The 24,673-nt window shown below is 55.7% G+C and overlaps 7 protein-coding genes across 7 annotated transcripts; 3 read left to right on the top strand and 4 right to left on the bottom strand.

Moving 5' to 3' along the window:
• Positions 1 to 557: 557 nt before the first annotated feature.
• Positions 558 to 3,885, top strand: C8A04DRAFT_25878 (SNF2 family N-terminal domain-containing protein; the record flags this gene model as incomplete). Its single annotated transcript, XM_062779728.1, has 10 exons — positions 558 to 938; positions 998 to 1,578; positions 1,629 to 1,984; positions 2,046 to 2,079; positions 2,131 to 2,309; positions 2,392 to 3,157; positions 3,220 to 3,402; positions 3,470 to 3,620; positions 3,690 to 3,779; positions 3,847 to 3,885. 10 exons carry the CDS (start codon positions 558 to 560, stop codon positions 3,883 to 3,885), a joined length of 2,760 nt encoding a protein of 919 aa, XP_062639739.1.
• Positions 3,886 to 5,639: 1,754 nt separating this feature from the next.
• C8A04DRAFT_25877 (uncharacterized protein) lies at positions 5,640 to 6,301 on the bottom strand (the record flags this gene model as incomplete). The annotated part of the gene is made up of 2 exons (XM_062779727.1): positions 5,640 to 5,902; positions 5,968 to 6,301. 2 exons carry the CDS (start codon positions 6,299 to 6,301, stop codon positions 5,640 to 5,642), a joined length of 597 nt encoding a protein of 198 aa, XP_062639738.1.
• Positions 6,302 to 8,213: 1,912 nt separating this feature from the next.
• C8A04DRAFT_25876 (uncharacterized protein) lies at positions 8,214 to 9,748 on the bottom strand (the record flags this gene model as incomplete). Its single annotated transcript, XM_062779726.1, has 4 exons — positions 8,214 to 8,988; positions 9,059 to 9,129; positions 9,204 to 9,382; positions 9,457 to 9,748. The coding sequence occupies 4 exons, from the start codon at positions 9,746 to 9,748 to the stop codon at positions 8,214 to 8,216; spliced, it is 1,317 nt and encodes a 438-aa protein (XP_062639737.1).
• Positions 9,749 to 13,787: 4,039 nt separating this feature from the next.
• Positions 13,788 to 14,469, bottom strand: C8A04DRAFT_25875 (uncharacterized protein; the record flags this gene model as incomplete). Its single annotated transcript, XM_062779725.1, has 2 exons — positions 13,788 to 14,398; positions 14,460 to 14,469. The coding sequence occupies 2 exons, from the start codon at positions 14,467 to 14,469 to the stop codon at positions 13,788 to 13,790; spliced, it is 621 nt and encodes a 206-aa protein (XP_062639736.1).
• Positions 14,470 to 15,503: 1,034 nt separating this feature from the next.
• On the top strand, positions 15,504 to 17,888 carry C8A04DRAFT_25874 (phosphoribosylglycinamide synthetase; the record flags this gene model as incomplete). The annotated part of the gene is made up of 1 exon (XM_062779724.1): positions 15,504 to 17,888. The coding sequence occupies one exon, from the start codon at positions 15,504 to 15,506 to the stop codon at positions 17,886 to 17,888; it is 2,385 nt and encodes a 794-aa protein (XP_062639735.1).
• An 859-nt stretch (positions 17,889 to 18,747) lies between these two features.
• C8A04DRAFT_35071 (uncharacterized protein) lies at positions 18,748 to 19,753 on the bottom strand (the record flags this gene model as incomplete). Its single annotated transcript, XM_062783032.1, has 2 exons — positions 18,748 to 18,956; positions 19,036 to 19,753. 2 exons carry the CDS (start codon positions 19,751 to 19,753, stop codon positions 18,748 to 18,750), a joined length of 927 nt encoding a protein of 308 aa, XP_062639734.1.
• A 2,210-nt stretch (positions 19,754 to 21,963) lies between these two features.
• Positions 21,964 to 24,332, top strand: C8A04DRAFT_9884 (uncharacterized protein; the record flags this gene model as incomplete). Its single annotated transcript, XM_062785668.1, has 3 exons — positions 21,964 to 22,729; positions 22,792 to 24,054; positions 24,124 to 24,332. 3 exons carry the CDS (start codon positions 21,964 to 21,966, stop codon positions 24,330 to 24,332), a joined length of 2,238 nt encoding a protein of 745 aa, XP_062639733.1.
• Positions 24,333 to 24,673: the final 341 nt, after the last annotated feature.

Below are 24,673 nucleotides of genomic sequence, written 5' to 3'. Positions count from 1 at the left end.
TCAGTTCCTCAGCTCCCTGACTGTATAATGTACACCTGCCCGCGTTACACCAGCCGTGATTGGTGCCCGCCTTTCCTCCTGTGGCAGTGTGACTGCGCGCGCCCAAAGCCGCCCAAATCGGCGCAAGCATTCAGGCTGGTGTTGGAAAAGAAGGGCGGTTGGTGAAGCTCGGTTGCATAATTACCTGGTACCTTAGGTAGTTGATCCGGGCCCGCATCTGGCACGCGGATTTTGCAGCGCCAGATCGCCAGCTGATAGTGTACACTTGAATCAAGCATCGTAAACAGGGCCAATTCCGTGTCGATTGTGGCTATTTGCAGTGTGTAGCTGTAACCTCCATGTTAACGCTATTTGCAACCGTTTCGTAGCTGTGGCGAATGTGGTTGGTCTCGTAACAGCTGGGCGCCCCTCGAGGCTCCCCGAGAGCCAGATGATTGGGCCTGGAAAAGCCTAGCAAAACTGCCTTGCATAGGCGGTGGAAGGAACAAAATGCCACTTTATTCAACGGTTCAGTAACTTCAGTTTTGACTCCCGATCATATCCCCGAGGACTGCAACATGGCGCAGGAACATGATCGTGGAGACTGGCAATGGTCCTCTTGGGCTCCCGCGGCTTCGGCCACCTTGCGGCCCCCAAAACGGCACAAGGAGGGCGACGACGTGCAGAGCGCTTCCCCGAAACGGCAGCGTCCATCGCCATCGCCGGATATCAGTACCAGCCATCCGGTCCCGCTGCTTGGATCCGAGACTCTGTTGCACATCGACATTGCTCCCCCAGTGCTGTCCAGTTCCTCGTCCCCAGCATCGGCCGATAGCGCCAACTCGGGCTCTGTCCCCGTTAATTCGGCCTCATCACAAGGCGCCCTCCCCCAGGTGGATTGGGTTCCCACTGGTGGACCAACCGTGGACGACAGCGATCCTAGGATCTGCTATGGAGCGGTAAGAAGCAACACCTTCTTGCATTCCCGATGCCCTCCTCGCGCTGACATGTATTTAAGCTGTGCAATGTCAAAGCTCGCTTCAAACCTGCTGGTGAGGCTAGACTGCTGGTGTCCGGCGACAGAACATTCTGTCTGCTCAGGGTTGTCAGCTCCAGTCCGTATTATGCCTTGGCAACCCGGTCCCACAGGGTTGTGGCCGATCTCGACTTGACCACTTGTCGCTCTTTGCGAAGCCTGGAAGGGCTGCCAGGCCTAAGATCCGCAGCTGTGATCGAATCCACAGCTGTATATCACAGCCAGGAGAAGGGAATCGTGCCGCTCTCGATCAATGTGTATGGACCATTGTCCAGCGCGGATCAAGTTGGTAGCGTGCTCTCTGCGGCTTCTGCATTCCTTCAGCATCCGTTCTTCCTCGAACCCGGCTGCAAGGACTACTTTAATCCTCAAATATTCCGAACCGGAAACGAGATGCAGAACCTTACACACCTGGTCGGCTTGACTGAGAAGGATCTCAAAGCGAAGGCTATATCGGACGGGATTCAGCACATCCTTGATTCTCTCGATGAGATCGCTCTTTCCAATGGCCCGGAGAATGAAGCCAGCTGGGAGCCGCAGCATCTCCTTACGCGTCTCACGAAGTACGGCCTTTGTTGTCCAAATGGTGTCGTTTCCGCTAATACGATTCTAGACACCAGGTTGCCGCTCTTGGGTTTATACAACGCAGGGAGTGCCTCCACCATTGTCAAGCCATGCACCAGAAATTGCGGCACTTCACAAATATATTGTACGTACTCTCCCCCAACGGGACCAGTTGTGAGCGGCGCTTTATCATCGGTGTTAAGAAGCAAAACAGCTCCCACGACAACATCCCTTCCTACACGACTGGCGGCATACTAGCTGACGTGATGGGCCTTGGCAAAACTCTGACCATGATTGCGACCATCACCTCTACTTTGGCCGCGTCTCGACAGTATCTCAGTAACTCTACTGCCCATGAATCTGGCGTCAAAACTGGAGCGACATTGGTCGTCGTAACCTCAGTGCGTGAGTGTTCGAGGTAACCCTGATGATTTGACATACAAGGGTTAACCGACAACATGAATAGAGGTTCTAGACGTCTGGGAGACGGAAATCAAGAAGTATGCCAAGATTAGCACCCTGTTTGCCTAAAGGAAGACTAAAATCTCTAGACATGTCGAACCCGAGAAGCTCAGGACGTACAGGTTCCACGGCAGGAACCGTCCGGCATCCCCCGGTGTTCTGAACGGCTTCGACGTTGTGCTGACAACCTACGCCACCTTGTGTGCTGAACAAAAAAAACGAGGGATCTTGCACCAGGTGGACTGGTACAGGGTCGTGCTTGATGAAGGTAAGCCGGACCTCCCCTCCCAAGACAATGGATGAAACAATGGCATTCTCTGCTTGAGCCCTATTCGCTGATCCGAGGCCAGCCCACTGGATCCGCAACCAAGGTTCTAAACAATTCAAGAATGCAGCGGACCTCAGATCACTCCGCCGGTGGTGTCTCACGGGAACTCCCATTCAAAACAGCCTAAATGATCTTGTTTCATTGCTGGGATTTCTCCACTTTGAGCCCTTCTCATCCCGCACCTTGTTTGGCCGGCACATTGTGGAACCTCTGGCTAATGACATGAAGAGTGGAGGTGAGCGACTGAAAGAGATCCTACGTACCATATGCCTCCGACGGGACCAGAGACTCCTCCAACTTCCCCAACCACGGCATGAGTTGGTTGAAGTGGTGCTGCAACAGGAAGAGAGGGCGCTCTACGACCGTATCCTGGCTCAGTATGCTCGCGACCTCGACGACGTTGTCAGCTCTCGCGCCAAGGTGAAGAGATATGGCATCCTATTCGCAGCAATCATGAAGCTTCGAAGGCTTTGCAATCACGGGACTTTTGCCGCATCGCCACCAACCGACTCCGCCGACCAGACTGAGCCTGGCCATGAAAGCGAGCTGGGCTGTGAGTTTTGCAATGGGGCCGACGAGGACATGCTGGAGCTCGTCAATCAAGACAATGTCTGCTCCGAATGCGGAAGGGAGCTTCTTTCGACGACAACTAGTTGCTCACAGGCCCCCGCTCCCAAGATAACATTTCGTCTGGGGGAATCGAAGCCGTACTCTGACACCGAAGGCTTCTCAAGCAAAGTTCAAGCAGTAATCAACCGGCTGAGCCAAACTGAGCCTGGGTCTAAGAGGTAAGTCCCGACGCAGCGCAATCCGATCTGCCAGATCACGACTGACCGCTATGTTACTAAAGCCTTGTGTTCTCGTACTGGACGGCAACACTGAACGTTTTGGAGCAGCATCTGCGGACCCGTGGCGTCCGATATCTCCGAATCGATGGCAATTCAACCCACAGCGCCCGACTCCGCGTTCTCGAAGAGTTCCGAAATCAAGACGCGTCAGTTCTCCTGATGACGGTCGGAACAGGAGCTGTCGGGTCAGCAACATCCCCACACGTATCCCGCAGACTTATCCTCCGATGATGAAGCTAAAAGTGCCATCAGACTCAACCTGACAGCGGCCAATTACGTACACATCGTCGAGCCGCAGTGGAACCCCGCGGTCGAAGAGCAGGCCATCGCACGCGCGCTTCGCATGGGCCAGACGCGCACTGTGACGATCATTCGATATGTGGTGAAGAGCTCGGTCGAGGAGGTCAGTCGGACCCGCGCGTGCACTGAACCAAGAAACATGTGAACTTCCTTCGTCTTACCTGTCAAGTAGAACATATTTCACCTCCAGAGGAGGAAGCAAGGCCTGGCCAAGTTTACCCTGGACGGGGTCTCGCAGGACGGAGTCGTTGGAGCACTGGATGTGAGTACCCGTTTGATTGGGGATGGTTGACTGAGCATGATTGAGCTGACAGCCGTTGCTGCAAAAGGATCTGCGATTCGTGTTGGATCTTGACCTCGTCGGGTAAAGAGGTGGACGGTTAATATGTGCACATGCAAGTCGGGTGGTCTCTGTCATAATCCAGCTTCATATGACGGTGGGAATTTAAGCTAGAACTCAACTAGTTACTGCTCTGCGGACTCGGAAGCGGCTGTGGAACTGCCAGTCCATCCGTTCCACACCTTCAGATCCACGCGGGTGGAGGATAACAATGTCCAGATCCTTGGGCAATAAGGGAAGCTCAGAATACACCTTGCCAACATCGCGCAGGAAGTGTACAACATGCCCACGATATTTGTATTGCTGCCCACGACCCTAGCGCTTCTTAGCCTGCGGACCCTCTCGCAGGGAAGCATCACGAAAATCCATTGCACATTCGAGGCACTAAGGGTGCACCATAGTTGTGCCAAGAGCAGAGCACCTCCCTGGTTCTTAATGATTGGCTCAGAGTCGGCTTGCTATATTTGCAGAAAGCGAGCTAATATTAACTAGGATTTAAAAAGGCTGTAGGAGAAACGGCAGACTAAGCCTAGTAGTCGAAGATAGCACTGGGCCAAGAGGATAAAATATTCCCGATCGCATGGATGTCACATCTCGCACAAGCTAGGATTTCCTAACGAGAAAGCGGCAAGGAGCCACTGGGACATTGTACATCTTGCAAGAACAACACTTCTTCTGATTTTAGAGACTTTGTCCCCGAAGGATCGGTTCATTTAGGAGTAGAGGACTGTCAGTGAAGCTGAATTCTTTGAGCATCTCCACATCATCGCCAGTGAACATCGTTGTGCTGGACCATGTTCCTTGACAACGTACCTCTAGAAGTGGCCTCTCGACAGATTCACACATTATTGTTGATGCTTCGCTATTTCTATTTGGTTAGCTTCTACCGCACTGGCGGAAGATAGACAAGTGAACTTTCCGATTTGGATCCGGAGACATGGGCGCTGATCCGGCTCGGAGCCCGGATCTGAGCCCGATTGAGAACGTGTGGGCGTGGATGAAAAACTGGATTGAAGATCACTACGATGTGGAGAGTCTGGGCCTCCCACGGCTCCGTGAGGCTGTCCAGGGAGCTTGGGAGGCTGTGCCATTTGATTTTCTTTGACAGTTGGCCCATTCGATGCCCGATCGGCTCCGACAGGTCATTGAAAATGAAGGGGGGGGGAGGGGAGTTGGGTACTGATACTTATAGCTGCAATACAAACTCCGTGGGTCTTGGTTGTAGTATTGTACTGTGACTTCTTGGTAGTTTTCCTGTTTCTGACTTAGTGGTGGTTGAAGCCACACACTAGGATTTATTGAAAATATTATAATTCCAGCTAACCTACGTAGGCAGAGGCTGTGCTGGCCCAACGTTGGTAATTACTTATTGTAATTACCAATCAGCTTCCCCGCTCCGAGTCTCTCACCACCGCCTTTCTCTCTCCACTTTCGCCCGCTCCGTCCAAAGTTTCGGATACTAGTATCGTCATCGACGTCAAAGTTGCAATGCAATATAGGACACCGCTTTGCTATACAGTCGAAAGAGGGCATACAGCTATTATATAGCTCCTTCTAGTGAACGGAGCTCACAATAGATCCACTGTATGACAAGTACTTTCATTCCTAGTAATTATAAAGTACCTGCTAAGTGGTAACTAATAATACTAGTTTTATTATAATTACTAGTGAAGCCATAATATTACTAGCGGTCTTCTAACGATATACTAACCTGAACTCCGTCAACCACAGTTCTATGTAAAACAACCTCCCCCATCAGATTATCAGACCATCTCCCTCAACCTATACCTCACTACTGTACGTGCAGGGCACCGCGTTGGACTGAGAGACGGCCGTGGCATCAAACTGAAAACACTTCAAATCGGCGCCTGGTGTTTCACGGGTCACGTATACAGAGTACGTGCCATCGTCTTCCGCGCAGGCCAGGAAGTTCCCGTACTGAGATGCCAACAACTGGCCGTCTGATGGGGTGGACCAGCCATAGATTTCGGCACGTGGATTAGGTTTGCCGTTGAGCTCGTTGAAGTAGAGTAGCCTGCCATGACCTAGGCGTTCCAGTTTGTTAGTAAACTCCGAAAAGGAAAGGAACGAGGAGAAAGCGGAGGTATACCTTCTGGGGAGAGGTCGATGGCAACCTGCTGATGGGAGTCGGTTTCGCCGCCGTAGAGGAATAGCTGCTGGTCCTGGACAAATAGAACGGCCGCCCCGGCGGTCAATTCGCCCCCATTACACTGCTCGTCATGCTTGTCCTCGGGCAGCGATAGCCACAGCTTGTCCTTGCTCGCGTTGATGAATTTCATATCAATCGGTCCACCGGGTCGAAGTGCACGGAGGTTGAACTTGCCGTCTGTCGCCTCGGCCGCCGTGCCCTTGGGGGTCAGGGCTGCGGCGGATACAGAAGCCGCTGTGCTGGTGAGGATGGTAAAGGCAGTGGTGAGATGCATGGTCGTGAGTTTTGTGGGGAGCACTTGTGAACCTGAGTTGGTCTTGTGGACTGGGTTGGACAGTGTGTGTTGATGCTGGGCATGTCTCGATGTTCTGAGATTCTTCTTTTAAAGAACAGTTCCGCCCAGCCGACTCCCGCTTCCCTGGGGACCGCGGTCACCCTCCTGAGATGAGAGCCAGCCGATCGTAAGAGCGCTCCCCCCGTCCAGGACGAGATCGGAGTCTAGTGTATGGTGGTCACGCTGCATCACAGCTCGGGCCGGCCAGATTCAGAACCACGATGCCCACCGTGCTGTCCCGATCCAGGAATCGTCAGACCACACTACACTAGCAAGGGACAACTGAGACACTCTATCCAGGGTCAGTTGCCCAACTCGTCCCCGATCATCACCAAACTTTATTTCAATCGAGACCTCCCTGCCCAGGGCTGGCTGGGTGACCGGGAACACTGGCGGTGTGCTGCGAACGGATGGTCACATCCCACCTCATGTTTGGCACGCCAAGCATCTATAACAAGCCTTTGGCCGATGCCAACGTTTTGGGAGTTAATTTTGTCGGATTGGGAGTGTGTCGAAAATAGGTAGTTAATTAGTTGTTCTCGTCGCTCTGTGCAATACAGGAGTGTGGGATTCCCCTTTGACATGTTCCTTGACAGAACCCACAGACCCGACAGGAAGCCGGTGGTGTTATCAAAGGTCCACCCCTGGGTTTCGAAGGGCGGTGGTGATATGAAATAGGGAATCTCATCGAAGTACTTCAAGATACGTACCCTTACCTAAGTATATATAAGTATCTAATGCTCGTTTTATCTCCCAAACTAGGAAGGAAAAGAAATACGAAAAAGAAACAAGGGAAAATATACCTATTCCAGAGCGGTCGACGATGAACAACTGAGAAGAAGCGCTCTCATCCCAATTAGATAGCAACATCTGGTGATTTCGCAGGAATAGGATGGCTGCCCCATTGGCCCACGGGCCGTCAGAGATAACGGCCGTGTAGCGGCCTGCAACACAGTAGTGATGGATGCGATACGCAAGACTAAACTCACGCAATCTCCCACAAACACCCGACTCCGTAAATCGAACAAACGAACAAGAATTCCCTTTTCTATAAAAACAAAAAATAAGCCCTAGAGTATATGTACAAAAACATTAAGTCGCTAATATTACCCGCACAGGACCACCCCCTCCACCCTCTTCTCTCCCCCAAAAAGAGACAGGAAAAGAAGAGGGAAGAGGCAGCCCGTCTTGCCCCAGCATACACACATCACCCACCGCTGCCCAACCCGTTGTCCAAAGCCCCCCATCAATCGCCTGTCATCCACCTCCCAGTCAAGATAAAACTGCAGTTTATCTCTTAGGTAGGGGGTGGACAATAAAAGACGCTGTGAGAGCCAGCCGCCCAACAAACCAACCCCTTTTCCCCTTCTTTACTGCCCAGAACAACCAACTCCTAAACAAACCCGCCAGGCTAGAGAACCCGGAGTAACCCACCGTCATCACCGTCGTTTTCATTGTAGTAGTGGTGTATCAACTCCCACTTCGCTTGCATAACCTTTGTGTGTTCATTCTTGCTGTCGTGTCGCTCAGAGAGAGAAAGAGAAAGAGACGGGTGATCCAGAGACAAAAGACGTAGACAGATAAGAAACAAAGTTATGCGTTGAAAATTCCGAGCCTGTCCACCACCGCCTCTTCTCTGTCCCCATCTCCTTCGTCTCATCCACCATCGCCTTCTTATCTCAAAGAAGGAGTGGGAGATAAGAGAAAAAGGAGGAAGACAGGAGAGGTGAAGGGTGAACAAACGGCCAAGCTAAGTGGAAGCGAAGTGAAGGCAAAGATAAAAAATACAAAAGAGAGAGAGAGAGAGACTGACGCCCTCCAGCCAGTCCAGTCCAGGGCTTCCGCGCTCGCTTTAGATGAGAACAACAGCACCGACCAACCCCGCCAGCAGCGCCAAGCCCTTGCCGCGCAGGGTATCCGCGCCAGCCGTCGCAATCGGCGGGGGGGTCTCGGTCGGCGTCGGCGTCGACACCGGCGTCGAGGGAGTCCCTGAGGGAGTCCCTGAGGGAGAACCCGGGGTCTTCGACGGCATGCCGGGAGTCTCTGATGGGTTTTCCGTGTCGTCTGAGCAAGTGGTGGAAGCAGGGGGTGAATAGGTAGTGGAAGGAGGAGGAGGAGGAGCGGAAGAGGGAGGCGGCATGTCATCCGAGCAAGAAGTCGATGGACCAGAGCCGGAAGATGATGAAGTAGCCGGTGGCGTGTCGGAAGAAGCAGGCGGCACGTCATCCGAGCAAGAAGTAGATGAAGCAGACTCGGATGTAGAAGAGGGAGGCGGTATGTCATCCGAGCAAGACGTCGATGAAGCAGAGTCGGAAGTAGAAGAAGGAGGCGGCGTGTCATCCGAGCAAGAAGTCGAAGAAGAATCCGGCGGGGTGTCAGAAGACGCCGGCGGAGCGGTGGAGTCAGGAGGCGAGGACACCGTCACCGACGTCGGGATAATGATGGTAGTGGGCGGCAGCGGCGTAGAGATGGTGACGGTTTCGCTGGCCTCGACGGTGACGGTGGAATAACCCGTGACGGTCTCCTGGGCGGTGGCCGGTACTTGGACGGTCACTGGCACATGCTTGGTGATGGTTACTGGGACGACATCGGTGATGGTGTGCACGTCCGTGTTGGTCACGGTGATGCTAGCGAGGGAGTTGTTAGAATTGTTCGACGGCAAGAAACAGCAAGCGATGGGTTAGGTCGGGTACTCACGTGTCGGTCTTGGTCATCTCGACGGTGGAACCCTTGATGACGGTGGTGTAGGTGGTCACCGGGCAGGAAACCTGGGATCGTTCTGTTAGCTTGTCTTTCCACTAACTCGCAGTGATTCGCTATTGACAGCGAGAAGTAAACATACCGTTGTGTACACATCAGTGGTCTCGTACTCAGTCGCCACCGAGGTCGTGTAGATGGTCTCGGTCTGCCGAACCTTGGTCACGACAGTCGACGTCGAGGTCCATGTGACCTCAACTGTTGAGCCGCCAACAACCTTGGTCTCGGTCACAGGGCATAGCTCGGTGAGTGTCGTGTAGGCGACTGTAACATTGCTGTTAGTCAATCTCCAGCTTCTACTTTTCACGCGCTCAGTGGATTGCTCTAAAGCTGCTTACCCTCGCCGGTCGACTTGGTCACTGGAGGCCCCGTCTTGGTAATAACGATGGTGGTGGGAACAACCGTCTCAACCGTGCTGGTGGTGGTGTAAGTGGTGGTGTAAGTGTGGCCAGGCTTGGTGTGGGTTTGCGTGACAGGGCAGACGGTGGTGTAAGTCACAATGACCTTAGTCGTGATGGTCTCGCAGTCCTCCTTTGGCCTGGTCCTCCCCAAGAGCGCCCGGCCGCGAGCGGGAATGTTGGCTGCCAGGGCCGAGGCCGCGAGGGCAAGAAGCGACAGGGCGGCCCTCATGGTGATGTTCTGTACTGGGCCGATCTACTGGCGAGAATGACGGCGGACTGTTTTGTTCGAGAGAGCTTGCTGCTAATCAGTAAGACGGGATGGTTAAAATCCCGGGAACTGTAGACACCAGGTAGACGAGCGACGGTCTGGTAAAACCTGAGCAAGCGGACTGATGGTCTGGGAAGAACCCCCAAGAAGCCGGCAATGAGAAAGCTGGATGGGGAGAAGGAGGACGAAAGAGCATCGAGTGACCCGGGAGGTGGTATGTTTATACGCCAGGGCCGGCAAAAGCCCCAGGGCGACCTCGAGGGGAGCCGGAGCTGTGATACGACAGGGGGTTGGGATGTCATTGTCATGTCCCCTGCCTTCCAACAGCAAGGCTTGAGACAATCCCATCTGGGGGTCACAGAGAGCTGGCTGTGGTGGAGAGCAGAGGTGGGACCGCAATTGGCAAGGATTGAGTAAAGCGAGAATTCTGAGGCCTTCGTCTTGCTCTGTCTGTGCCGGGGATTGTGGGGTTGGATACACGCCCCTAGCTGACGTTGTGAGACCGAAGAGCGGAAGCTGGCTTCGAAGACCGACAACACTAAGCCTGCAGACAGCCGTCGCCGTATCCACCATCTGTCTGACTGGCTGGCTCGCCGGCGAAGCTACCTAGCAGAGCTGGGCTGGGTGGTTGGTCCCATACCGGCCGGGCCACTGTTGGCCGCGCAGAATGTCGCCAGGAGGAGGCGAGCTCGAGGCAAGCAATCGTCCCGGCTGTCCGATCCCCCGGGTGCCAATGAAATGTGCGGGTTCCAACACAGCACGGGAACCTCGAATTCTGCGTACCATGAGCGAAGATGGTCTCCCTAGATGCGGCCCGACTGCGTATCTCCCAACCCCCCAAGTACCGAGATCGAACCTAATTTAGAGAAGCCAAGAATTCAGAGGGTTCCCATTCGAAGCGGCTCAGCCGTTATGGTGCTGATTACCCCCAAATTCTACTGTGGCACATACCTAATAGGCATGCCGCAGTGTGTGGCTGTTGCTCGTTTCGGGGCCGGGAGGAGGGCCACACGGCGAAGCATCCTTTCCCACGGCTACACGGCTTCTCTACACATACCGTGTAAGTGCCTCACCTTGGGCAGCCCCCACTTTTTCCGAAAACCCTGGAACATGATGGCCCGGCCAAGCCGAGAAAAGTGAAGTTGCGCCTATGAGAAGAGGAGAAGTAAGACCTTGTGTGTTGCTCCCGGAAGCTAATCTTCGCACCGGCCTTAGCGGCTGTATTCGAGGACGTCCTCGTCCCGAAGAACAAGCTTCTGTCAGTTGTCGTTGGAAGTGTGTGGGGGAGGTGTAATTCTGGGTCCCCTGACAGTGGGTGAGTGGCCGAAAGCGGTTGCTGGGACCACAAAAGCGGGAGATCTCCCTGGAATGGACCAATCATGCCGGCCTCTGCGGGGCAATGACGGTGCCCTGCCAAGCCCATGTGCCCCTGTTGGCACTCCCTCTCACGTTTTGACATGTTTCTGGTGCTAACCTTAAGACCGCTTTGTCGGCCGGCCGCGATCGCCGGCCTGCTTCGGTGGAGTTGTATTGGGGTTGGATGGATTCCTAAACTAGGAAACAGCGGCGGCGCCGTTTCTAGTCTTGCAGTGCCCCCAACATCGCTCGATGAGACCAACAACGCAAACGAGATTGCCGGGCAGTCTGAAACTCATCGCATGGCTGAAGCGGGAAGCAAAGGTTTCCTCATCTTGTTATCAGTCTTTCGTTCCCTTTTCTTTCGATTTATTGACTGGTCTCAAACCCCCTTTTGTGCATGTCCTGTGAATGTGGCCTCTGGCCGATCTGATGTCATGGAAAGTGGTGGCCCGAGGGTGATGGAGGGCCGGGGATCTCTCCCGGGACCTGGCAGCCGGGAGGCCATTTCAATGAACACACCAGCATGGGCGGCCGACGGACCGCCTTGTCCGTGCTCACCTCCGCGGTCCCCAGCGGCCTACTGAGGCGTGTTTGTTGCCCGGTCGGGTTCTCCATCAACCGTTCGCGCGCGACCCAGCACGGTTGGGTGGGTTGAAAATGATGGCTTTTGGCCTGGAGAAAAGTGAAAAAGAAAAGCCCATCTGTATGCCGGTCATGGCCAAGGAAACTCCCGTGGTCGCCCCCGCGATCTGCAGTTGAATCGCTGACGTGGTGACAATTCTATCCAAAGCTGAAGAATAGCCATTTGTAAATTGAGCGAGTCTCGCTCGAGTCTAGACTTGTTTGTTGAATGAGAGTGTTGTGGAATTGACTCGAAGCGGAGGTTGGGTGGTGGGGGCTTGCATTCCATGATCTGCGATTCAACGGCTTACACTCGTTCCTGCCTTCCTTAGGAAACTGATAACATTTGACCCATCCTACAGGTAATCGGAAGCAACGAACAACCCAGTATCTTCCTCTTACTAAAGTTATCCGCGGTCGACTCCACGTTGTTTCAACAACGGAATCGAGTCCGTATTCCTGTGCGAGATTCTTACAATTCTTGGGAATCCGCACCACCGGCATGAAAGCTGCATTGAGTGAGACCTCGATCTGTGGAGAAGCACAGGCAAGGAGAATGTTCAGGCTCCGAGGAAGTACAACATCTTGTTCCCCGCCACCAACAAAACACCCGTAGTTGCGCTTTGCAAACATGGCCACGACAACAACTCATCTGTGTGATGAGAACATGTGGCGTCCGATGGCGATTGGCTCGGTAGAGCCTTTCGGCCGCCACTTTCTTGCCGTAGCGTGCAGCTTGTTGCTCGTTTACTGTCTGGCTGGCCGTCTCCTTAGGTGAGCCTCAGAATGGGTTGTCCGAACTTGCTCCCCAGGCGTCGATTGAGACGGGCAAACATTTTAACCCCCGTTTGGGACGACCGCTCGATCGCGCCGTTCGTTGAGACCGGGCGATATGGCGGTCAAGATGGACGGATGACGGCCACAACAAAGGGCGGGATTGTAACAGAAGCCGAAGAAGGCGGCATGTTGCTCTAGGGCTCAAGTGAGACGGCGGTTCCTACAACTTGTGTACGGGATAGTCCATGGAACGAGGCACATAAGATGCGGTGCAACGCGTCCGCCAACCTGGCAACGCTCATGGACGGAACTGCCGGGGGACTCGCGGTCTGGGGGAATAGCGAAGAACACAGGACGGTGGTGGACTGCGTTTCATCTTCATGTTGGGGCACATTATCGGGGGGTTGTTTGCATCCGGTGCCGCTCCAGTGATCCGCATTTGTTTTCTGTGCCGTTCGATGAGGCAGAGAAGGGTTTAGGAATTGAGGGCCGCGAAAGGGTGCGCAACGGTGCCTGAGATTATTGTGGAGCCACTCCCCTGCAACGAGCCGCGGTGAACGAGCCAAAACTTGTGATTTCTCTCTTCATCCATGACAGAGCGACTTTCACAACAGCATTCTAGGAGCTCCATCAACGGCCAAACCTTGCCTCTAATCTTCATATCTTGAGCCACGACTGCGGGATTGGTCTTTTATGGGCAGTCTGTCAAGTACATAAGTCCCCGACGCTTCTCGGCGCAAAATAACCCAGCTTGTGTGACATGTGACAATACCTGCATCGTAGGGTCAGTGAACCTCGGACCGCTAGAGCCAGAGGCATTCTTCAGTAAGTTTTGGAGGCCAAACTGTCACATACGACCATACGCGCTAGAAAATACGGGATCCCGTCCGCTCTCCCCTAGTCAAACTGGCGACGGCCGGATCAGTACTCAGGTCGGTGACGACTGGGGAATCCCCGGTGTTGTATGTTTTTGAACTTTTTCTCCTTTTCACTTTTTGGCCTACTCGATCCAACCTCAGGCGGAAGTCCAAAGGGAGTTCTCAGTCGACCCTATAGGGCTGGCAAGGCTGGGTAAGGTAGCTTACCTCAGAATATAATCACCCCTGCCCGGGCGAGTAGTGTGATGAGGGTAAGCAGTGTGAACAAATTGGTCATTAATAGTAGTAGGCATTGTATCGCTTCCATCCAAGCAGTATCCCGTCTGATTTTAGAACCTAGAGAGCAGCTTGAAGTACCAAAACTTTCAGTTTTCCACTGGAGCTGGCAATCTAGACTGGTTGAATATGAATGCCACCAAATCCTGGAAAGCCTTGTCGAGATCATCGTTGATGACAATGATATCGTGTACACCCGTTTCTGCGTACGCTAGCTCAGTTTTTGCCTGAGCCAATCTCCTCTGAATGCTCCCTTCATCCTCAGTACCTCGTCCCCTCAGCCGTGCCTCGAGCGCTTCCAAACTTGGCGGCCTGACAAAGACAAATCGCGGCTTCATTTGAGAATCCGCCTTGGACTCCTCTGCCTTCAACTGCTTGACCCCTTCCATTTCAATATCAAGCAAAACGACCGACCCTCCCGTAGTCTGATCAATAACTGTCTGCTTGCTAGTCCCGTACAAATTGCCATTGAACTCGGCAAATTCGATGAAGGTACCCTGGGCGATAAGCAACTCAAACTTGTCTCGAGAGACAAAGTAGTAGTCTGAGCCCTCCACCTCGCCGGGTCTGGGCTTGCGAGTGGTGTGGGAGACTGTCGTTGCGAATGTTCCGGGATATGTGTTGAGGAGTCTTTGACAGAGTGTACCTTTGCCGACGCCCGAGGGCCCGGAGATGACGATCGGTCGGCGTTCCATAGGCACTGTCCAATTAGTCAGACTGATGCGAACAAGCCCAGGAGCTGGTATTGAAGTCAAACATACGAGGAGCCATCAGAAGTCAACTCATGAATGTGTGGATCAGAAGAGTGTGCGTGTAGCAGAAGGCTGGTAAGCTGGTAATTCCCATTCGACCCTACAGGGCTGGGACCAATGAGCGGGCCAGCCTCAACGGCGCTGCATGTTCCTCTCCTCTAGTGTAACCTAACCTCGACGTTGAGACAGAGGGAGCGAGAGATAGGTGGATCTGGAAATACCACGCTACCAGCCAACCATGCTCGACGAGGACATTCGCTTTCCTAAAAAATCTTGAAGAGGAACCCGCTACGCTGAACCGCACCCTGAGTCTCGTCACTTACACATGATATGGTCAGGCCAGCGCCGACCTTACTGCGCCGCCATTAGATGTATCAGCCGGACCAGGCCGCCTAGACGGTCGAGTGCGGTGTGTGCGGTGCTACCTACCTGGTATAGGTGTGCTACCGGCACCAATACCCGAACGCCATGCCATTAGGTACCTCGTTGTCTTCTAAACCTAGTAGCCTTGTTGCCTTTGGGCCGCCTTAATCGGCCTTTCTCACTTATCGAACCATTTCTACTTCTTTTCTAGGTGAGCACTTGGCAGACAAGGAGAACGGTAATACGCCAAGGACATAATCTCAGTGAGCTAACTAATGGAGCGGAGCCTTAGTTTGGCTGTACAAGCAGCCTCCTGATCGCCTAAAATCACCCAAACCTCCGCGTCCAGAAGCTTCGGTTCCGAGACATGATCACAGAAAGCGGGCGGGAGGCTGCCTACGTTTACACGCACTAATTTGTTCATGTTCAGCCGAGTCAACATGTAGAAGTTTGCGTGTCTCGAGGGCGGAAGGTGAGAAGTGGGGGCGGGGTGCCCGTTGCTGCAATTGGCCAATGAGAGGCGGCGCTCCGATAAAAGACCTGCAGCGAAAAAAAAATCGCGGGGGAGGGGCAGGAAGCTGTGCTGCGCAGGGATTTTTTATCGCTCGCTTCCTTCCAACACCTAAAACGGAAGAGAGGCACGATGCCAGGCAGAACACGACCAATTCGATTCGACCCAGCGTGAACAAGATGTCGTCGTCCCTGCGCATCCTCCTCATCGGCAACGGCGGTCGCGAGCACGCGCTTGCGTGGAAACTCGCACAGTCGCCGCTGGTCGAGTCCATCATTGCCGTCCCCGGAAACGGAGGCACGGCTGGTGTCCCCAAGGTCGTCAACAGCTCGGCCGTGGCCGCCGACGATTACCCGGGTCTCGTCGAGCTCGCGCGCAAGAATGCCGTCAACCTCGTGGTGCCCGGCCCTGAGGCGCCCCTCGTTGACGGCGTCGAAGGTTTCTTCCGTGACGCTGGCATCCCCGTCTTTGGCCCGTCCAAGGAGGCTGCGCGCATGGAGGGCAGCAAGACCTTCTCCAAGGACTTCATGAAGAAGCACAACATTCCGACCGCCGCGTACGAGAACTTCTCCGACTTCGAGGCTGCCAGCCGGTACATCCAGTCCGTGAACCACAATGTGGTCATCAAGGCCACTGGTTTAGCGGCCGGCAAGGGCGTGCTCATCCCGCAGACAAAGGAGGAAGCCCTGCAGGGGCTCAAGGAGATCATGCAGGACAAGTCCTTTGGCTCGGCCGGTGATGAGGTCGTCATCGAGGAGTTTCTGGTCGGCGACGAGCTGAGCATCCTGTCGTTCTGCGACGGCACGACCATCAAGTCGCTACCTGCCGCTCAGGACCACAAGCGTATTGGAGACGGCGACACCGGCCTTAACACGGGCGGCATGGGCTGCTACGCCCCGACCCAGCTGGCGACACCGCAGCTGATTGCTCGCGTCGAGCGCGAGATCCTCCAGCCCACCATCGACGGCATGCGCAAGGACGGCTTTCCCTTCCGCGGCTGCCTCTTCACGGGTCTAATGATCGCGCCCGACGGCACCCCCAAAACGCTCGAGTACAACGTTCGTTTCGGAGATCCGGAGACCCAGACGGTTCTTCCCCTGCTTGAGTCAGACCTGGCCAAGATCATGTACGCCTGCGCCGGTCCCGTGCCGTATCTCGAGGACATCCAGATCAAGGTGTCGTCCAAGTTCAGCACCACCGTGGTTGTCGCGGCGCCGGGGTACCCCGAGTCGTACCCCAAGAACATCCCGATGCAGGTCGCGGATGCGCCCGAGGGCATCAATATCTTCCACGCCGGGACCAAGCTCTCGGACGGCTCGCTGTTCACCTCGGGCGGCCGTGTCATTGCGGCCACCGCGCAGGGCAACTCCCTCCGTGAGGCGGTCGACAAGGCGTACGAGGGCGTCAAGCTCATCAACTTTGACCGCATGTACTACCGCCGGGACATTGCGCACCGTGCGTTCCGCGCAGCCGAAGCGGCCTCCGCCGACGGCAAGCTCACGTACGCGCAGTCCGGTGTGAGCATCGACGCCGGCAACGAGCTCGTCAGCCGCATCAAGGCCGCCGTCGCGACCACCCGCCGGCCCGGCGCAGACGCCATCATCGGCGGCTTCGGCGGCGAGGTTGACCTCTCGGCTGCCGGCCACCCTGGAGCGCCCATCATCGTCGGTGCCATCGACGGCGTCGGCACCAAGCTCATCATCGCGCAAAAGATGAACAAGCACGACACGGTCGGCATCGACCTCGTCGCCATGAACGTCAACGACCTCGTAGTCCAGGGCGCTGAGCCGTTCATGTTTCTCGACTACTACGGCTGCTCGCGCCTCGACGTCTCCGTAGCCACCTCCTTCGTCGAGGGCGTCGCCAAGGGCTGTCTCGCAGCCGGCTGCGCGCTCGTCGGCGGCGAGACGGCCGAGATGCCAGACCTCTACACCGGCGACGACTACGACGCTGCGGGCGCAGCCATCGGCGTCATGCGGGCACCCCAGCGCCTCCCCCGCCGCGACGCCATGGTCGAAGGCGACGTCCTCCTCGGCCTCGCCTCATCCGGCGTCCACTCGAACGGCTTCTCCCTCGTCCGCCGCATCATCGCTTCCCGCGGTTTGCAGTACACCGACCCTTGCCCGTGGAGCACCAGCAGTCCCCCGCAAACCGTCGGCGACGCCCTCCTAACCCCGACCCGCATCTACGTCAAACCCCTCCTCACGGCTCTCTCCAACGTCCCCAACGCCATCAAAGGCATGGCGCACATTACGGGCGGCGGCCTAACCGAAAACATCCCACGCATGCTACCGCCCCATCTCTCTGGCGAAGTAGACATTGGCAGCTGGGACGTGCCGGCTGTATTCAACTGGTTGGGCCAGTTGGTCGAGCCGGCCGAGATGGCGCGGGCGTTCAATAACGGATTGGGGATGGTATTGGCCGTGGACGCGGCGCGGGCCGAGGAGGTCGCGGCGGTGTTGAAGAAGGAGGGGGAGACGGTTTGGACGGTGGGACGGTTGGTGACGAGGGAGACGGAGGGGTGTGTATTGAAGGGGTTGGAGAAGTGGGCGGGGCGGAAGTGAGATATTTGTGTAAATGGACGTGCGAAGCATTAAAACGGCCGTTGTTCTTTAGAGGGTATCGAATCGATTAGGGGCGGTATGCGTCTGTGTTTCCTTTTCCATATCCTGCAAAAACAATACTTTGGGAGGATAGTTGTACACACAGGAGTAGAAAAAACCAAGGATCAAGTCCATTTTCCCTAGACAAGAGGCATCGATGGCTCAGGGATTGTGCGTAAATCCATAGAAATGTGAGTGACTGTCTTCACAGTTCACTGTAAGCAGGCATGGGCTGGATACTGTCTCGTCTGTGTAATAATAGTTAGTGTTCTCTCGTGGCTGTACCGTAAGTATTGTACCTCTAACGTGCCGGTATTTACTACTGGGCACTCACCATCATGTCCATTTCTCTTTGTTCTTCTCTTCCCTGTAGTATCAGCACAGACAAGCCTACCCTATCTGTCGAACGTAAGAAGCATGTAAACTTACTCACAGACAGCTACTCAACTTCACACGATCTACCCCTTAAAAACGGCAATACTTCGTGTAAACATCTCTTATTCATTGCTCCGCCTCTAAAGGGGTATCGTATCGTAAACGTATACGTAAAAACTCTATACTTCGCCGGTCTTGGTCTTCCTTTCGCCTTCCGTGCTCCCGTTAGTCTATTTCCTTTTCATTTCCTTAACTTCCCGTCCATCTACTGCGCTCCGTCCTGCCCCATGCCAACGGCCCTCTCCAACTACGGCATCTCCCAAACCCAACAGGCTCCTCTTGGAGAATACGCCTGCGGGGGCCAAGGAATCATAGCCAAGTTTGCCCATGGGACAACCAACGCATCCACCCGTTACCAACTTTCCTTTCTCCCCGCCGAACACTCTCAAGCATTAACCCTCATATCCGACCCCGTCGCCTTGGACGCTACCCCATTCGACTCCGTCGCTGGCGCTACCTTTGTCGCACCAGCCTGCAATCCACGCGCCTTCTCGGTCAGGGCGTGCAGCTCGTCGAGCATCAGGTTCCGGGTGGTGCGCGTCAGTTCGTCGACGTCGGCGGCCGTGAGACCCGTGGTTGGGATCGGGTCGAGGACTGGAGTTGGTGGGAGGGTCAGTAATGCGTTTAAAGCAGGTTTGAGAAACAAAGGGGGTGGGGGAACTGAGAGACATACCCTTGCATGGAATGCGACCGGCGTTAAACACAAGCCCCTTGACCCAAAGGACGTGGCTGTAGTTGGCGACAACCACAGGAACAATGGGCACCTGGGCCTGGACGGCGAGATGGAAGGCGCCCTTCTTGAAAGGTAGCAGCATAGGCTCCTTCGCATAGCTGCGGGTGCCTTCGGGGAACATGTAGACGCTCTGGCGCTTGTCGCGGATCTCGTTGGCGGCGCCCTGCATAGCCTGACGGGCGTCTTTACTGTTGGCGCGGTCAATGAAGACGCTGCCGCTGAGGGCCATGAACCAGCCGAGGAAGGGCACCTTCTTGAGCGACGCCTTGGCCGTGACGCTGCAGTACTTGGGGAACATGCAGCCCAGCATCAGCACGTCCAGCTCGGTCTGGTGGTTGCCGATGAAGACGGCTGGGCGCACTGTGCCCAGGTGGTTGCGTGGGTCCTCAACGTCGAAGGTGACGCCCGTCGCGAAACCCATGAGGTACTTGAAGCTGCGGGCGACGGTCCACTGGGAGAGCTGGCCGCGACCGACCAGGCGCAAGGCGACGGACGCGGACACGCCGTAGAGGGAGCAGACGATTAACGACATGTACGAGGCCAACACCCTGGCCACGAAGGCGGCCTTGGGGAGGACCAGCGAGAGGGCGTAGAAGAACATCGTGAGGGCGATGTACCCGACTAGCAAGCAGCCGGCATAGTAGAGAAGGGCCGCCATCTTTAAATAGCGGGGCGCCCGGGGCTCGGACGAAGCGCACACAGAGAGTCGGAATGGAGGAGTGGAGGTAGGTGGGAGGTGCGCTGCAGTGAGGCAGCAGGCGGTTTCCGCAGCGAATTTGACGTGCGTGCGGATGTTCTTGCCTCGGCGATGTCGGTGCGGATGGCTAAGCGACAGAGGGGTAGGACTCGTTTTCTGCCGGCAGAGCTCGGGTGCGATGCGCAGGGCCTCTAGGGTATGGGCGTCATGCACCTCTCTGGTCGGTATGAGGTATGTGTGTCTGTCGTCTTTCTCTCGTCACTCGTTATGTTTCTTGCCCCCTCGTACCGAATGTTCTGTGGTGTACTCGGCGGCGGGTGGGTAGTAATAAGGCGGATAAATAGGTGCGCGTGTCGAAGGCGATGGTGGGAAGAGTTGAAGGTTTCGGGGTCGTTCTCCTTCGTGCGGTTTAGGGCGTCCTGGTCATGCCTGGTAGGTCATGCTTCGAGGTCGTTCGGTCGGTCGGTCAGGGGAAGGCGGAGCCACCAGAGAAGTGCACGTGTGACCCTCCGGTGGGTAGAGATCGAAAGTTTTTGGACGGGCCGGGCTGGGCCTTGGGACGGCAGATTCGCCGTGTGGCTGCATCCATGCGTGTTCAGCAAAGAGGTGGGTGGGAAGAGAGTGTGGGGAAGCTGAGATCGGCTTTCGGGGTTGTGAGTGGTCAGAAGTATCCAAATGGCCCACATTATCCTGTTGTCGTTGGGAAATCGTTGAGAGCAGGGGTCTCTCGTGGCCGATTGTGGCGGTTGTAACTGACAACAACAGACGATACATCAAAAGTCGAGTTGAACACATTGAAGTACGTGAGTAGGTACGTCAGACCACCTTCATGCACTTCAAAAGGACAATTTACTAAGAGGTTGGTTTCTAAGACGGACGTGAGAGACCGGTTATTGCCACAGTCCCTTCCGACCTTGTGGGTCCCCATTTACACAGTACGTCGCCTTCCTTCCTTCCCGTGTCAACCTCGAAACATCAGACCAAGGTAAAAAAGTGCAAAAGGCGAAGCTGCGTACAACCCTAGGATTCGAACCGTTCGAACTTTGTGCCTCCGAAATTTCTTGCTTGCACATACCACGCATGCGCACCCGAAATTTCTGGCTAGCTGATTTGTATTGAGCGCAACGCAATTCCACTCGACCAGACGGCCTCTGGTAAAGGCTAACTTGAAAGCAGTGCCCGAGGAAGGAGTCTATATACCCTCTCCGCTACGCACCTCCTTTCGAATGCCTTTCTGACAACATTACCAACTTCTGGTTTTCACATTTTCAAACTTTTGAGAACTTGACTTTTTTTAAATGCTATAGAAATACATAACTCATTCTACATCACAACACTCCAATACCTGAAACATGTGATATAAACTCTCGGGTACTTAGCGACTAAGTCTCCTCCGGCTTTGAATGTCCAAGCAACCAAGAGCCTTAGATTCTCTGCTACCCGCAAACCCCTTCCCCCGGCTAGGCCTCAGACGCTCCCTCCTTGTTCTTGGAAGAGAAGCCGACGTGCCGACAAAGTCAGTTCCGAGGTCTGCGACGGGATGAAACCGGCATAGCCACCCAGCATCGCTGGTGGACCTGAGGCAAGTCATGGCCAACAATGAAAGTTCAACCCCGCTGCACCACAAGGTGCCAAGGCGGCTCAGCAGCGGGATTGGAACAGCAGGCCACTTCCATGCACCCATGCAGCAGACCCTAGAACGCGACACTCCCGCACTGCAACTTCAACCGCAGCAACTTCCGCACAGTCTTGAGCAATCTGAACAGCCGAGCGATCGCTTTGCTCCATCTCGGTCCTCGACGACTTGAGCGAATTCGGATTTATCGATCGATGGAATGGCCATGATTGACTGAGGTGCAACGCTTTCTCTTTCTCGACGACACGCCCGACGATTGGACGATCGACGATCAACGGTTGACGATTTCGTTCTGACTTGGTTTCGATTCCAACTGACGTCCAATATTCCCTTGAATCGACCGTGCCCTTCGCATTGTCACGAACCCGAGGAGCTCGAAGTCAGGATGGTTAGATCTCTGCAATAGCGCCAATCGAGCTCGCTTTTGTGGAGAGACGGCAAGACCGTAAACGAAGAGACGACCGCGGAGCGATACCTCGACGATACCTCGGGACCCAACCTAAAATAAACAAACATACTCCCCAACACGGCCACCATGGCTGCTGCATCCCGCCGCGGCCAGCCGCCGCTCTCGGTCCACCTACCACAGCACCCGACCAGCCCCCTTCCCGACCTCCCGCCCATCTCTGCCCTTTTTCTAATCGACTTCGATGTCAAGGCCGGCTACACCATCACATGGAAGCAGGCCGTACCGGGCCTCGAGCTCGAAGGCACCGTCGAGTACAAGAGCCTACCGTCCGGCCTCCACACCGTGCCCGATGACCTAATCTACTTTGTGCACGATGGCGGCCACGCCGGGCTGAGCGCCTTTGTGAATACCCCCACCGACGAGGAAGAGACCCGCCACGCCCGCATGATTGCCGTCGGCGTGCTAGTGCCCCTCAGCGCGGGCCGTCTTGGTCGGGCCTGGCGCCACGCCGAGGGTCTCAAGTCCATCGCTGCCCGTCTAGCTGCCGACCGGAACCAGACCCAGCTCCTGGACGAGTATTGGGACGAGAACGGCGTCGGCGAGACCACGGCGCCGCAGCCGCTCAAGGACATCCCGCCCGAATCACCGCTACTGGGCGTCAAGGCTGTCCGTCCGGGAGCTGGCAAGGGACACGCTAGAAACCGCTCCGCCTCAGACGGCGCTGCCTTGATTCCGCCCGGCCACCGTCTTTCCCCTTTCCACCCCGCCTGGAGCCTGACCGCGCTGCTGGATACCTTTGGGCCGTTGATCTTCCCCATCCAGCGCGCCGCACTGTTGCGCAAGCGCATCCTGATTTCCTGCCATGCCCCGGTGCATGAGGTCTGCAATTTCGGTGCGCACAACTCTGGAGAACCCTACGTCCATGTACCGGTTTGAGCTAACGCTTTTTCGTAGTGTACGATATCTCCGTTCTGTCTAATATACCCCTTTCAGTATGCGACGTCATAGACACTGCGGCCCCAAGCCAGCGACTGCGGCCGCTCTTTTGCATCGGCGTCCACGACCTATCCTCTCTGCTAGAGTACCAAGCACCAACAAAGCGGAGTCGGCGCTCCAACGACAGCGACGATGAACCTCACGACGACGACAGCGCTGCTGGCTGGGTGGCGTGTACCACCGACAGCATCCTCGCTATGAAAGAGGGCCTCTGGGATATGCTCATCACCATGCCACCGCCGTACTCGTCCAACGCCACGCAGCGCGTCTGGCCCACGGTAGAATGTCCGAAAGGCGTGTCCGTCCGAGCCACCCAACGCGATCTGCGCCGATTCCGCTCTCTAACCCTCGGTCTCGCCCGGCTGGCCCCTCCCACCGCGAATCCCTCCTCTACCCGGCCGCCACTAGCCTCCGTCCGCAGCCCGCCCTCCGAAGCGAGCGACTCCCCAGTTCCTCCTGTCCCAAGCATCCGCCTTTCTGCAGCCGCCAGCTCTTCCCGCCCGGGGACCGCAACGGCCACAACCGGAGACCGCCCTTCAGGCTTCCCAACCACAAGCTCCGACGACGACACCGATACCATTGTGGAACCCACCACCTGGGCCGCTCTGGCCTACAACGGCTTCATGTGGTGGGCCTCCGCTGGGGAGAAGCGTCACAGCGACGAAGTCGACGAGCAGAGCCACGACGCCTCCTTGCTCACCGACCTCGCGCCTCCCTTCTCACCCTCCATGGCCGCCAGTTCGCCCCATCTTCGCGCGAACCGGCAGCGTGAACCAAGTCTGACCGCGGCCGCGGCTGCCCCTGCTTCAGGCGACATGGTCTCGTCACTTGCTTCTCTTGCAGCTGCCCGCCCAGCTGGCGACGATGAAGAAGACGAAAACGACACCGATGCTCACCACTCTCACCCCCACCATACCCGCCGCAACGACGAAGCACAAGCCCGCATCGAGTTGGCTGTCGTGGCTTATTTCCACCGTCTCACGACATCTATCATGACCGTCCTAGCGGATATTGTCGATTCCTCAGATGACGATGATCTGCTTGGTCTCGGGCTTTTGGGTGGTGGCGGAAGTGGAGGTGGAGGTGGTTATTCCGATTACACAGATGGACCACCATCCCGTGGTGGGGAAGGTAGTAGCAGTGGCGGTCTACGAGGCCGTCGGCGCGGGCACCACGACGAGGACGAAGACGACACCGCGCGATTACTCGGCAGTCGATCCAGTACCGGTATCAGCACTAATACTACCAGTACCCGCGGCAGTCAACCCCAGAGTCGACACAGCAACGGAGACAGCAGCAGCGGGGACGACGGCAACGGCGACGAAACGAGCCGATTCCCCTGGGTCCGGATCGACAGTGAGGCGCTGGCGGAGATGGGGCTGGATGTGTGGAGTCAGGCGGATGCGGACTTTGTGGTGGATGTGGCGGCGAGGTATTTTGCGAGGCGGGCGTATGTTGAGACGAAGGGGGTGGAGGTTTGTGGGGTTAGGGTTTGCTAGGGAGGAGCGGTAATGGGTTTATGAGGTAGGTGGGTTATCTTCTGGACGTGGTTATCGCGGGCGTGAGTGATACTGGATTAGCAGATTAGCAGGCGAGCGCGCAAAGCACAAGGCAAGCGGGAGCGGTTGTATGAATGGTAAATGCTGGGGTATATATTTGGTGATTGGGGGGGCGTATATACATCTTTTTTGACGTTGTTTAGGATCGCGATATGATACCTCTGTATTATATGTTTTTTTCAGGGGTTGAAATCGAGCTGGTTTGCGCTGGTGTTCATACATTCTAACCCTAACCCTTAGTATATTTCGTCACTTACACGCTGCATCTAATCGACCGACCG

The sequence above is a fragment of the Dichotomopilus funicola genome (genome assembly GCF_033296635.1).
Source record: "Dichotomopilus funicola strain CBS 141.50 unplaced genomic scaffold C8A04scaffold_9, whole genome shotgun sequence".
Classification (NCBI taxonomy): Eukaryota; Fungi; Ascomycota; class Sordariomycetes; order Sordariales; family Chaetomiaceae; genus Dichotomopilus; species Dichotomopilus funicola.
The sequence above is the reverse complement of the archived record's forward strand: the minus strand, read 5'-3'. Positions and strand labels throughout refer to the sequence as shown.